This window comes from Nelumbo lutea, chromosome 8 (genome assembly GCF_056320005.1).
Source record: "Nelumbo lutea isolate HS-2025 chromosome 8, American lotus-T2T, whole genome shotgun sequence".
Lineage (NCBI taxonomy): Eukaryota > Viridiplantae > Streptophyta > Magnoliopsida > Proteales > Nelumbonaceae > Nelumbo > Nelumbo lutea.
The window spans coordinates 713,105-726,245 of NC_142691.1; the positions used below are offsets into that span (position 1 = coordinate 713,105).

Here is a 13,141-nt window from a genome sequence, read left to right on the forward strand (position 1 = left end):
CTCTTCACTATCTGGCCCGACAACTACATTTGCACTTCCTGATCTTTTACTATCATGTCTTTTTTGAAACCGAATGGGAACAAGATTAGGATGTAGTTTCCAGCACTTGTCTTTGGTTTGCTTCGGCTTCTTGTAGTACTCACATATAACTTCTTTCTTTCCTGTGCCACCAGAAGTTCCAACATTCCCTTTAGGTTTAACCCCCATATTGGCAAAGTGATCACTAATATCAACCCCTTGAACCTAGACAGCCCTTATGCTCTCTTCACTACTCACCAATGCATAAGCTTGTGACAATGAGACACACTCCTTGGAAAGAATATTTTGTTTTGTGAAATCATATTCTGGGTTTAGTCCAGTTAAGAACTCAAATACCTTGTTCCTTTCAACCAATTTTCTGTAGGTCTCTGCATCAATGGTGGTGTCCCAAGTTACAACTTCTATTAGGTCAATCTCTTGCCATAGAAACTTCAGGGTTGAGAAATATACAGCAAGAAGCTTCTCCCCTTGCCTTAAATTATTTACATCACTTCTCAATTTATATGCTTGGGCCACATTGAGTTTTTGGGAATAGCTTTCTGCAACACTGTCCCAAATTTCCTTTGCTGAATTCATCCATAGGTAGTGTTGGCTAATTTGTGGCTGCATTGAGTTCACAAGCCACCCAATGACAGTGTAATTTTCTTGCATCCACTTCTCGTAGGATGGATCATCTTCTGGGGGAGCCTTCTTGCTCCCGGAAATGAACCCCCACTTTCCTCTACTACATACATATATCTTTACTGATTGTGACCATGCCGGATAATTAGTTCCATCTAGTTTGACTGTGGTCACAGTCAATAAAGAATCACTTGGAGTCCCCTGAACCAGTCCATTATCAGCACCATTCTTGTTTTCAAACTCTGAGGAGTACATCATGTAAACACTTCAAATATGATTTCAGATGACTTCTACAAGTATATTGAATAAGGACGAGCAAGGGCTGAGTTCAACCGTCCTCAAGAAGGCAATACACAAGGCCAAACTACACCCAAAAGTTGTGAGAACCAAGACTGAAGCAAAAACTTCTACACGAGTCACCCAAAAACAGTTTGGTTCGGCCTTCAAGAAGTAATCCAAAACTTCTAGGCACTGTGCACTCAACCGAAGTTCCTTTTCAAATCAGGGACTTCAAGGTAATCACCAAAGAAATAGCCAAGAAGAGTGAATACCAATCAGTATTGCTGAAAAGACCTTTTTACAAACACAGTGACGGCACTAGAGACGACCCCATTGTCAAAAAGAAAAAAGGCCTCTAGAGCAGTTCGTACAGTCCCCAAAAACAGCCAAATAGAAGCAACAATCCACAGCTCTTGATACAAGGATGTTTCGGCAGTTTTGACAGTCCAAGGAGTGAAAAACAGCCCAAAAAACAGCCCAGAAATTTCTGGGTTAAACCAGATTAAAGGGCAGCCGAAAGTTGTACAGAAACAACCCAAAAATTTCGGACACTACAACAGTTCAAACACACCCAAAAATAACCAGAAATCTGAGCACAACTTACAATTTTGAGCTTCAAATCAGAACCGAGTTGTTCCCCTTCCCCCTTTTTCTTTTCTCTGATTCTTCCTGGCCACCGAACCACTTCCCCAAGAGATTCGAATCTTGGGCACTTCCAATGACCTCCAAGAATCAGGCAACACGAGCTAAGCTTCTAGCCCTAGGATATTGAAGTTAAGGTATGCTCTGATACCATGAAGAAAACTGAAGAGAGTAAACCTTGAGAGTTCGACAATGAGGATTTGAGAGTGAGATTTCGAACCATACTCTCTCTCAGCACCCTAACACTATTTTATTAAGATATATTTGAATAATTAAAAGGAGGCCCTTAGTTGGGCAAGAAATTACAAAGAACATAATATAGACAGGATGGGTCCAAAATAAGGCCCATTACAGAAAAACATAAATAATAAGAAAACAATAAACAGCCTATGGGGATTTGGTATCAGAGCTAAACTGAGCAAATTGGATCTGCCCAGAATTTTGTTCTCTATGCACCCAGTCTAGGGTTTTCTCTTGCTTTCTTCGCCAGTGGCACTGTCGATTTGGTCATCCTTCAATGAAAGTCTTGAAGTCTTTGGTTCCTTCATTGATTCATCTTTCTGTTTTGGATTATGAGTCGTGTTAGTTGGGGAAACATCATCATGTTCCCTTTAGTCCTAGAGAAGATGGGCCGAATGGCCCATAGGCTATTTATTCTTTCTTGTTATTTATGTTTTTCTGTAATGGGCCTTATTCTGGGCCCTTCCTGTCTATATTAAGTTCTTTGTAAATTCTTGCCCAACTAAGGGCCTCCTTGTAATTATTCAAACCTATCTTAATAAAATAGTGTTAGGGTGCTGAGAGAGGTTAGGTTCGAAACTCTCATTCTCAGACCCTCATTGCCGAACTCTCAAGCTCTCCTCTCTTTAGTTTTCTTCATGGTATCAGAGCAGGCCTGAACTTCAATATTGTAGAGCTGGAAGCTTAGGCTCGTGTTGCCTGATTCTTAGAGGTCATTGGAAGTGCCCAAGACTAGAATCTCTTGGAGAAGTGGCTCAATGACCAGGAAGAATCAGAGAAAAAAAAAGGAAGGGGAACAGCTCGGTTCTGGTTTGAAGCTCTAAACTGTAAGTTGTGCTCAGATTTCTGGGTTATTTTTTGATGTGTTTGAACTGTTGAAGTGTCCGAAAAAATCTGGTTGTTCTATACTACTTTCGGCTGTGTTTGGATTGTTGAAGTGTTCGAAAATTTCTGGTTGTTCTGTACTATCTTCGGGTGCCATTGAATCTGGTTTAACCTAGAAATTTATGGGTTGTTTTTCACTCCTTGGACTGTCAAAACTGCCAAAACATCCTTGTAACAAGGTTGTGGATTGTTACTTATATTTGGCTGTTTTTGGGGGGCTGTACGGGCTGTTCTTGAGGCCTTTTTTTCTTTTTTGACAGTGGGGTTGTTCTATTGCCCACACTGTGACACATGGGAAGTGGTGGATTTGCCTGAAGGGAAGGATCCAGTCGGTTGCAAGTGGATCTTTACTATCAAATACCGAGCTGATGGCAGCATTGAAAGGTACAAGGCCAGGCTGGTTGCAAAAGGCTGTACACAGACATATGGGATTGATTATTTGGAGACCTTTGCACCTGTTGCCAAGATGACATCTGTGAGGGTTCTTCTATCTTTAGCTGCTCACTTTGACTGGCCCCTTTATCAATTGGATGTGAAGAATGCATTTCTGAATGGTGAATTACATGAGGAGGTTTATATGTCTCTTCCTCCCTGGATGTATGGAACAAATATGAAAGGGAAGGTATGTAGGCTGAAGAAATCTCTTTATGGACTAAAACAGTCCTCTAGAGCATGGTTTGAGAGATTTAGAACAACACTTGTTAACTTTGGTTATGTGCAGACACAGTCCGATCATACTCTTTTTGTGAAGGGGAGTGGACCTCTGGCTGTATACCTCATTGTGTATGTAGATGATATTGTAGTGACTGGTAATGATGTTTCGGGAATTCATGATCTAAAATATTTTCTCCATATAGAGTTTGAGATTAAAGATTTAGGGGAATTGAGATACTTTCTTGGCATAGAAGTGGCTCGATCCAAGGATGGGATTCTTATCTCCCAAAGGAAGTATGTTCTTGATTTGCTCTCTGAAACTGGAAAGATGGGTGCTAGACCAGTTGCTACTCCATATGCAGTCAGTTGCATTAGCCAATTCATGCATGCTCCCTAAGACACTCATATGGTAGCAGCAGAGAGAATCCTATGTTATTTGAAGGGCTCCCAGGAAAGGGTATTCTGTTTGCCAAGCATGGTCATATGAAACTTGAAGCCTACACCGATGCTGACTGGGCCAAAAACATTGATGACAGGAGATCTACTTCTGGGTATTGCAGCTTGGTGGATGGTAATGTTGTTTCTTGGAGAAGCAAGAAACAATCGGTTGTTGCTTGGTCTTCTGCTGAAGTTGAATACAGGGCCATGGTACATGGAGTTTCTGAATTATTATGGCTAAAATCATTGATGAAAGAACTTGGGGTTGAATATGACAAGCCAATGATGTTGTTCTGTGATGATCAGGTTTCCATCAACATTGCTCACAACCCAGTGCAACATGATAGAACCAAGCATATTGAAGTTGATCGACACTTCATTAGGCCAAAGGTCTCTTTGGGTGAAGTGTGCCTTCCTTTCATCACATCTGAATGATAGCTGGCAGATTTTCTCACCAAAGGCATTCCCAAGGCAAAACTGAGAAAATCGGATCTGCCCAGAATTTTGTTCTCTATGCACCCAGTCTAGGGTTTTCTCTTGCTTTCTTCGCCAGTGGCATTGTCGATTTGGTCATCCTTCAATGAAAGTCTTGAAGTCTTTGGTTCATTCATTGATTCATCTTTCTGTTTTGGATTGTGAGTCGTGTTAATTGGGGAAACATCATCGTGTTCCCTTTAGTCTTAGAGTTGATAACCGTATGTTGAGTCCTTTTTCTTTGGTTCATTCAGTTGTTTGGGGTCCTTATAAAATAATGTCATACAATGGATATAAATATTTTGTCATTTTTGTTGATGATTATTCAAGGATGACGTGGCTCTATTTAATGAAAGAAAGGAGTGAATTGTTTACCATTTTCCAAAAATTTTATGCTGAGATTCGCAACCAATTTGGTATTCACATTAAAATTTTTTCTTTCCGATAATGGCTGTGAATATTTCTCTTCATCATTTCAAGAATACCTAGATCAACATGGCATTATCCATCAGGCTTCATGTACCTACACCCCACAACAAAATGGGGTGGCTGAGAGAAAGAATCGTCATCTTTTGGAAACAGCTCGATCCCTCGTGCATCACATCAGTGTTCCCAAATCTTTTTGGAGTGATGCAGTGCTTATTTCTTGCTTCTTGATTAACCAGATGCCCACGTCTATCCTTGATGGTCATTCTCCTTTCACCACATTGTTTCCTACCTTGTCTCTGGGGCCAGGAAAGGACAAGTTAGATGCATGATCTATTAAGTGCGTCTTCCTTGGCTATTCCTGGACTCATAAAGGGTATAAGTGTTGTCATCCCAGCTCTCGACGTTCCTTTGTGTGTGCTGATGTTACCTTCTTTGAGTCTACTCCATTTTTCTTGGGGTTTGTTGATGTTTCTTCCTCTTCATCACCTCCTCCCCTTCCTCTTCCAGTTGTGGATTTTGTTCCTCTTGTTCCAGCTGTGACCAAGTCCTTGCCTCCGGTGCCACTACCTATCTATCACGTGTATACACATCGCCCACATGTACCGGATCCTCCTCCAGCTCCGTCATCGTTGACAGATCTGGCAACTGTTCCCACACCAGCCCCAACCCCAGTATCTGATCTTGATCTTCCCATTGCCTTGCGGAAAGGTAAACGTAGTTGTGCCCTTCATCCTATTTCTAATTATGTTTCACTGACTCACCTTTCCGCTTCCCATCGCCAGTTTCTCTCTTTGTTATCCTCTGTTGTTATCCCTAAGGATGTCCAGGAAGCCCTTGCCTCTCCAGGATGATGCCGTGCGATGGAAGAAGAACTCTCAACTCTAGCTCATAATCATACATGGGAACTCACCACTCTTCCTCCTGGTAAGTAGGTTGTTGGTTGTAAGTGGGTTTATACGGTTAAGTACTTACTTGATGGTAGTGTAGAGCGGCTGAAAGCTAGACTGGTTGCCAAAGGGTATTCCCAAACCTATGGTATTGATTACATAGGGACTTTCTCCCCGGTTGCTAAGATTGGTTCAGTCCGTGTTATGATTTCTCTTGCTGCAATGTATGATTGGCCCCTCTATCAGCTTGATATCAAGAATGCCTTCTTGCATGGTGATCTGCTCGAGGAGGTCTATATGGAGGAACCACTAGGATTTGTTGCTCAGGGGGAGGATGGTAAGGTGTGCCGACTACTGAAGGCCATTTATGGGCTTAAATAGTCTCCTCGAGCATGGTTTGGTAGATTTAGTGAGGTGGTAAAGAAGTTTGGTATGAAATAGTGCCAAATTGACCATTTTGTCTTCAGTCATGACTCTCAGGCAGGGAAGATCCTATTGGTGGTGTATGTAGATGATATTGTTATTACCGGAAATGATAAAATGGGCATTGACAGGTTGAAGACTTTTCTATAGGAACATTTTCAGACAAAGGACCTTGGTAAATTAATGTATTTCTTGGGGATAGAAGTAGCAAGGTCTAAGCATGGTATTAATTTGTGTCAGAGGAAATATGCTCTTGATTTGCTTGAAGAAACATGTTTGTTCGGTGCTAAACTAGCTGAAACACCTATGGAAACAAACACTAAGCTAAGCAGTGATATGGGTGAAGTGTTTGAAGACCCTGGCAGATACCGGCGACTGGTAGGTAAATTGAACTACCTAACCATCACTCGGCCAGACATTTCATTCGCAGTTAGTGTGGTAAGTCAGTTCATGCAGAAACCTTTGGTTCCACATTGGGATGCAGTTCCAAGGATTGTGAGGTATTTAAAGGGGGCTCCTGGTCGTGGTTTGCTATATAGAAGTGGTGGAAAACTTGAAATAGAAGGATATACTGATGCTGATTGGGCCGGTTCTGTATCTGATAGGAGATCTACCACAGGCTATTGCTCTTTTTTTGAGGGTAATCTGGTGACATGGAAAAGCAAGAAGTAGACAGTTGTGGCAAGATGCAGTGCAAAGGCAGAATATAGAGCTATGGCACATACTACTTGTGAATTAGTGTGGTTAAGGAATCTTCTACAGGAGATGGGATACACTGTTGATACTCCGATGAAGCTCTACTGACAATCAGGCTGCAGTTCATATTTCCTCTAATCCGGTGTTTCATGAGAGAACCAAGCACATAGAGGTTGATTGCCACTTTGTTAGAGAGAAGGTGCTGAGTGGAGTGATAGACACTGCATATGTCAACACAGGGAACAGTGGGCAGATTTGTTTACTAAAGGATTGAGTCGGGGTAGAGTGGATTACATATGTAACAAGCTGGGATTATATGATATATACTCTCCAGCTTGAGGGGGAGTGTTAGTGTCGAGTATGTAGGGGTATTTCTGTCTTTGTGCTTATGTTTAGATCTAATGTCCCTAACTTAAGTAGGGGCACATGTGACTTTTCCACAATATTTTAGTAATATAAAATAAATCTGGTCGAATGGGAGAGTTGACTTTTCCCTCATTCGAACCAAACCTTTTCCTCCTTGTCTTCTCTTCTACTCTTCTCCTTTCTCTCTTCTCTCTTTTCCTTGACTGTTATCAGTCTAACAGGCAAGCCAAACTCTAATAGAAGTAAAATAAGATGATTTGTTTACATGCAGAGAAGATCATCTGCAGTACCAGTGAAAAGAATTGATGTGTTGTAATTCGAAGGGTCGGTCTATAAGAGCTAGGGACAGACCAAAATATACATGAGTTGTAGCGGAGAAGGATTCATGTAGCTGAACCCATATAGTTGGGACAAGGCTTACTTGAGTTGATTATCTTTTGCATTAGGTCCTCAGATATCATATAACCCATCACAAGTAACTATTGGTTTGTGATCTATTCTCTTCTGTATACATTCTTACCCGTAGGATCAGATTTTGTTCCAACTCTTTGATTATCATAAGTTAAATTTGTTTTTATGTTGTTATTGATGGAAAATCTTGCACTGATGAATAAAATATTACCCTGTGCGTCTTTGTTAAATTATATTGAATGTTTAATTACATGCTTCTTACTTGTATGCAGGTTGCTACCAATGTTTACTCTCTGAACATGAATGCTGAAAATGGAAACTTTCTTCCATTGCTAAAAAGATTGGATGAGTGTATTTCGTAAGTGAAGATAGATTTTCAAATCAGTGTATATATCACTATATCTATGTGCTTCTGAAAATTTTAATCAGAACTTTGCTGCTTTATCAAAACAGATAATCAATGGTTTCTTATGAATTTGTGAGGCATAGATTTTGCACTTATCTTTTTTTCTTTGACAAGCTTAGGTATGTCGAAAGCAATCCACAGTATGCTGAATCAAGTGTTTACTTGGTTAAATTTCGACAACTTCAGGTAGTCAAGTACTTCTGATTTTTAAAAGTTTATCATTATGATCTAGTTGATTATATTAAAAGGCAGGTGGCCATGGGTAAAGCTTCTTTGGTTTTACACCCTCCTCTTGCATCCTTTTTACAGTCTCGAGCATTGGGAATGATTCGGTCTCACGTACTCTCTGTTCTCAAAAGTGCTTCTTCTCAGGTAGCTATTCCCCCTTCCAATGTTGATAAGTCTTTGCACAATGTATTGTTTTGGATATGCAGTATTTATTTTCTTTATCAGGTCCAGGCTGTAATTCGGGGTAGTGGTGGTAGCAAAATAGCTGTTTCTGAGGGTGTGGAGGCATCTGTTATTTATGTTCGCTTTAAGGCAGCAGCTGGTGAGGTATAATAGATTTTCTTTATTCAGCATGTTGGTTATGACTTATGACTTACAAGCTAGTGTACCTTACATATGTATCCATGCTTTTGGTGTTTAATACAGTCACTGAAATATGATAATTTTTTGCATGATGATTGAAGCAAAGTGGGGGGATTAAAGCTGATGGTGAATTTGTTTGTGCAGATCTAATCTGAAAATCAATATGGACAAAAGTAGTATGGTGGGGAGGGTGCTCAGTTACATCGTGGCCTATGAACTATTTAGGTCTTCTGTTAGGTGCAAACCCCAAGGAGAGTAGATTTTAGAATCTAGTTGTAGTAAGGTTTGAAAGAGGTTAGCCATTTGGAAGTAGAATTACACCTATTTGGGGGATAAGATCACTTTGATAAAGTCCACTCTTTGCAATCTATTAGTCTACTATCTCTTAGTTTTTAGGATTCTTAGGAGGCAAAAAAGTTAGAAAAAATCATGAGGGATTTTCTGTGGGAGCTAGGAGAAGGCAGAAAGGACCGTTTGGTTAAGTGGGAGATTGTTTGTAGAAGTAAGAGAAAGGGTGGTTTGGGGTTAAGGAATGTGATAAAGAAGAATACAGTTTTGTTGAGGAAATGGCTATGGGGAGAGAGAGAGAGCGAGAGAGAGAGAGAGAGAGAGAGAGAGAGAGAGAGAGAGAGAGAGAGATGTTGGTATCATCCCTCAATTCTTTGGCTTTGTCATGGCTAGGAAGGTGGTTTCTGTCCTCACGCAACTTTGGCTTTGTCATGGAAAGCTATCAATGGTATCATCCCTTATCATCCCTCAATTCTTAAGGTTTGTCAGGTAAGATGTTGGTACTAGGATTCTATCTTGTCTTGGGAAGATGTTTGGATTGGTAATTCTTCTCTTAAGGACCATTTCCCTGCTTTTATTCTATTTCTTTGTTTAAAAATGAGCCTATTTTAAGGTTTCTCACTCATCCTTTGTTTCTTGTGAATTCTAATTGGGATTTTGGCTTCAGAAGGAGACTAAGAGACAGTAAGCTTACTAAGGTTGCCAAGTTGTTAGAAGCCTTGGGGAAATCTTGTTTTGATTTATCTTTTCTTGATAGATGTGTTTGGACTCCCCATCCAACAGTTTTTTCCCTTCTTGTGCCTCTTTCTTTGGGTTTCTGTGTTCTTCTACCCTTGTTCAACCTTTCTCCTCCAAAGAAATTTGTTTTAGTCCTATTCTTCCTAGAGTTAGTGCCTTTTGTTGGGAAGTTTTTCATGGGAAGATCAATACTTTGGATAATCTGCAAAAAAGGGGATGTCTTCTTTGTGTGTCCTTGAATTGGTGCATTCTTTGCAAGGCTGATGGGGAAAGTTGTTACCACATACTAATCTCCTGTCCATTTGTTGCAGGTATTTGGGAGTGGTTCTTATCTTTATTTGGGTGCAAGTGGGCCACACCATTGGATATGAGTGGGTTGTTTGGTCCAACCACCTTTTAGCTCCCAAGGAAAAGGGGGAGAACTTTATGGAGATGTACAAGGGCAACACTGTTATGGGCCATTTGGGAAGAATTGAATCCAATAATTTTTCTTGAGCAGGCAAGAAGTAAGGAAGATGTGAAAGATTGTGCTATGACGAGGGTATACATTGGGTTAGAACATTGGATATTTTTTCACACCTCTCCTTTGATGACATTTGGAGAAATTGGGGTGAGGTGGCAAGAAGTTCTTCAAGAAGGGGGAATGTGTGACTTTATCAAGTTAAACTTTGATAGAAGTAGCCTCGGTTACCCAGGCCCTCAGAAATTGGAGGGGTTTTCAGAAATAAAGATGTAAATATCATTGCTTTATTCTCAAAGCCAGTGGGCGTGGGGGACTCAAGGCTATAATTCAAGGGCTACAAATAGTGAAAGAAATGAACTTGAACAGGTTAATTGTTTAAGGAGACTCATTCCTATATATTTTATCACACCAGTTAAAGTGTTGGCCATGTACAAGGACCCTTGGAGATGGCTTGACAATTAATTAACAAAGAGATCTAGAGAATGTAGCTTAAATTATATAAGAAATAGTTTTAGAAGGGAATAAAAATCACTGCTAGTGTGCAATTCAAAAGCCAGACTTTCAATGTAGATCTCTGCAATTTACGGGTTACAGTTCTTGGAGAAGAATACAATTGTATTGGTGAAGAGTAGGAGATAATTGTCGAAGTACTTGCAGCTACAACCAGAGTATCATCCTTCTTCCAACCTCCTCCTTACCGTTTCAAGATCAAGATGTTTCTGGACCAAACTTCTGTACCTGGTCGTATCCTGCAACTCCAAAAAAGTTCTTCTGCAGCTACCACGTAGTTTTCCTTCCTGTAAGTGGTATTCCAGCACAGTATGGAAATTGTCTTTCTGCAGAACCTTGTTAAGTGAAAATTAGGAATCTGAGTATGGGTATTTTTGTCAATTTCCTCTCAGCATAATGTCAGTTATGCAGAGTTGGACTTTTTTTTATCAATAACAAGTGAGTTTCATTAATCATTACTAAATTTAATACAAAAGGGGAGATAAACTATCTTAACTCCTCAAAGAAAGGCAGGGGCTCCATAAGAAAATAAAAAATACAGAACTACAGTTGAACCCAGAACAAAGAATCCCGAAGCACCCCTTGCTTGGCTAACCCATCTGCAAATGAGTTAGCAAATCTCTTCACCCAGCTGTACTTTATCTCAATGTCCTTAACCAGCCACCTGAATCTTTTCCTTTCATTGCTGTAACTCCACATTCTGCCCAGTCTCCCACCTGGTTCAGATGAAACAGCTCTACTAAGTTTACCAGGGTCACTTCCTTTCTTGGTCACGTCAGCATAAGAAAGCCTGCCCCATTGTCTTTTTAATTCAAAAAAGGTTGAATTTATTACCTTAAATGGATGACTTGTTGATTGGTTTTCCTCTTTTGACTGTTCCACTTCCTTCTAAATTCTTTCCTTCGCAGCATCCTTCTCCTCCACATCCCTATAGCCACGTGTACTCCAGCCTGCCACCTCATTATTGTCTTCAACCTCAGTCTGTCTTTCCCACAGAGACGCTTCAGCAGATGCCAACAATACCTGATACCAAGCACCATCTGAGAAAACTTCGAATGATCGAGGCATATTTTCTGGTTTTATCCCTGCAAATCGAAGCTCTACTGCACGCAAGTTCCTCTGATATATTTCCAGCAGAACTCCTCCCAAGGTTTCACAATATTTCCAAGGATCAGTTCATTCCATAAATTAAGAGGAAGTCCTAACAACTTTAATATGAAGCTGCCTTCGAGTTCGAGCTCATTGCAGATTGGAGTCCTGTTTTGAATCTGTACCAGACCTCCATCTACATTTACCATATTAAAACTAAGATCCATGTCACTGACATCGAGAACTGTTTTCCTTTATGCAAACAGAAGTAAAACTGCATCTATTTCAATTCCTACTTTCCGTGCTACTGCATCCAAAATTTTTGTCCAATTCTTAATCAGCTTATCAGCCGTTAGGGTCATTTGCCTAGTCCACTTATCTCTCCCTGCTTCAAACATCATTCTCCGCTCTCCGGTGCCCAGTTGAGCATGCTACCACCACAAGTCCTGCAGTGGGGGACTCTGTTCCTCACTGTCCTCTTGTATGCTGGGATTTTCCAGAGCCACCTGACTCCCTTGGGTTTGCTCGTCGTTATCTTTGTTAACCATAATCTTATCTTGAACTCACCTTCCTTTCAGCAGCTAGAAGAAAGAGATGCGGTTTGTTAGCAAAGGAAGTCCATCCCTGCCCCTTCATCTCCTCTGGCATGCAAATCATTTTTTTTTCTTGGTGCCAAAGTTCTCTGTAACAGAAATATACCATCCCTTTCCATTCCTTCTCAACTCCACTTCAAAGCTTTCTCTGATAACACCATGGAGTTTTTCCAACCTTCTTCCCTGCAAGAATTAGCTGCACCATTGACAAAGCCCTTCAACCAGAGCGTTGCTTCATCTGGTAGGAGGATTGTCTCTCTGCTGCCTTCTCTAATTTCAGCAGACTCTTACTTTAGACCAACTATGTTCGAACCTGAAGTTTTTTGCTTCAATCATCGGCTCAGATCACCACCTATCAGCCATCCTGAAATCACTGTTGCCTCTCACCTCTCGCTCCATTATCTGTGGGAGGCGATCTCAAGTGCTAGCAATTGAGCATTTTCATCCAACTTTTCCCTGTTCCAAGCCATGTCCCCAACATGAGAAATTGCATTAAAATGAAAAGCCTAGGTACCACAGGGGAGAAGTGATGGGAGTTGCCAGATGTCAAACCCTGTAAAGAAAAGAATTCGATTGATTATGCAGAGTTGGACTTGAATGTATATTTCTGAAAATTCTAGGTACTTGATTGTTGCACTTGAAAGTTCAGACCCTTAAGTGTTACTACCCCCAAAGTACTGGATGCCTATCTTGAATTTACCCTTTTTTTTTGTTTTGAATTAATGAGCTGCCTTTTTGAGGCTTGTTGTAGGATGGGTAGGGATCCCTACAGATTTAGCAATGGTGGGCTAGAAGGGAGTAAATCTGATATGAGATACAGGGAAGAGAGTTAAATCTGTAAATAGTGAGATGTTCAAATCTGTATAGATGGAGAGAGAACAAGAAGCTTGTCCTGGAATTATATCTAAACTCTAATTAGCAGAGTTTTCAACCTGTCATTGACCTGGATGGTTGAACCATTCAAACTGCCACCTGGTTT

At 40.6% G+C, this 13,141-nt stretch overlaps 1 protein-coding gene across 9 annotated transcripts in view; it reads left to right on the forward strand.

The window, feature by feature from the left end:
• LOC148842070 (sec34-like family protein) overlaps positions 1 to 13,141 on the forward strand; it is a 142,021-nt gene that overhangs the window by 56,878 nt on the left and 72,002 nt on the right. For 6 of the 9 annotated variants that reach the window (XR_016103234.1, XR_016103236.1, XM_088957583.1 and 3 more), the window contains 4 exons: positions 7,757 to 7,842; positions 8,010 to 8,076; positions 8,200 to 8,262; positions 8,344 to 8,445. Coding sequence is in view for 6 of the 9 variants with exons in the window: in XM_088957583.1 (XP_088813709.1) it covers positions 7,757 to 7,842; positions 8,010 to 8,076; positions 8,200 to 8,262; positions 8,344 to 8,445 (318 nt within the window). In the remaining 3 variants the exon portion in view is untranslated. The remainder of the gene's footprint in view (positions 1 to 7,756; positions 7,843 to 8,009; positions 8,077 to 8,199; positions 8,263 to 8,343; positions 8,446 to 13,141) is intronic. The other 3 variants (XR_016103235.1, XM_088957584.1, XM_088957587.1) reach the window with 1 other exon arrangement.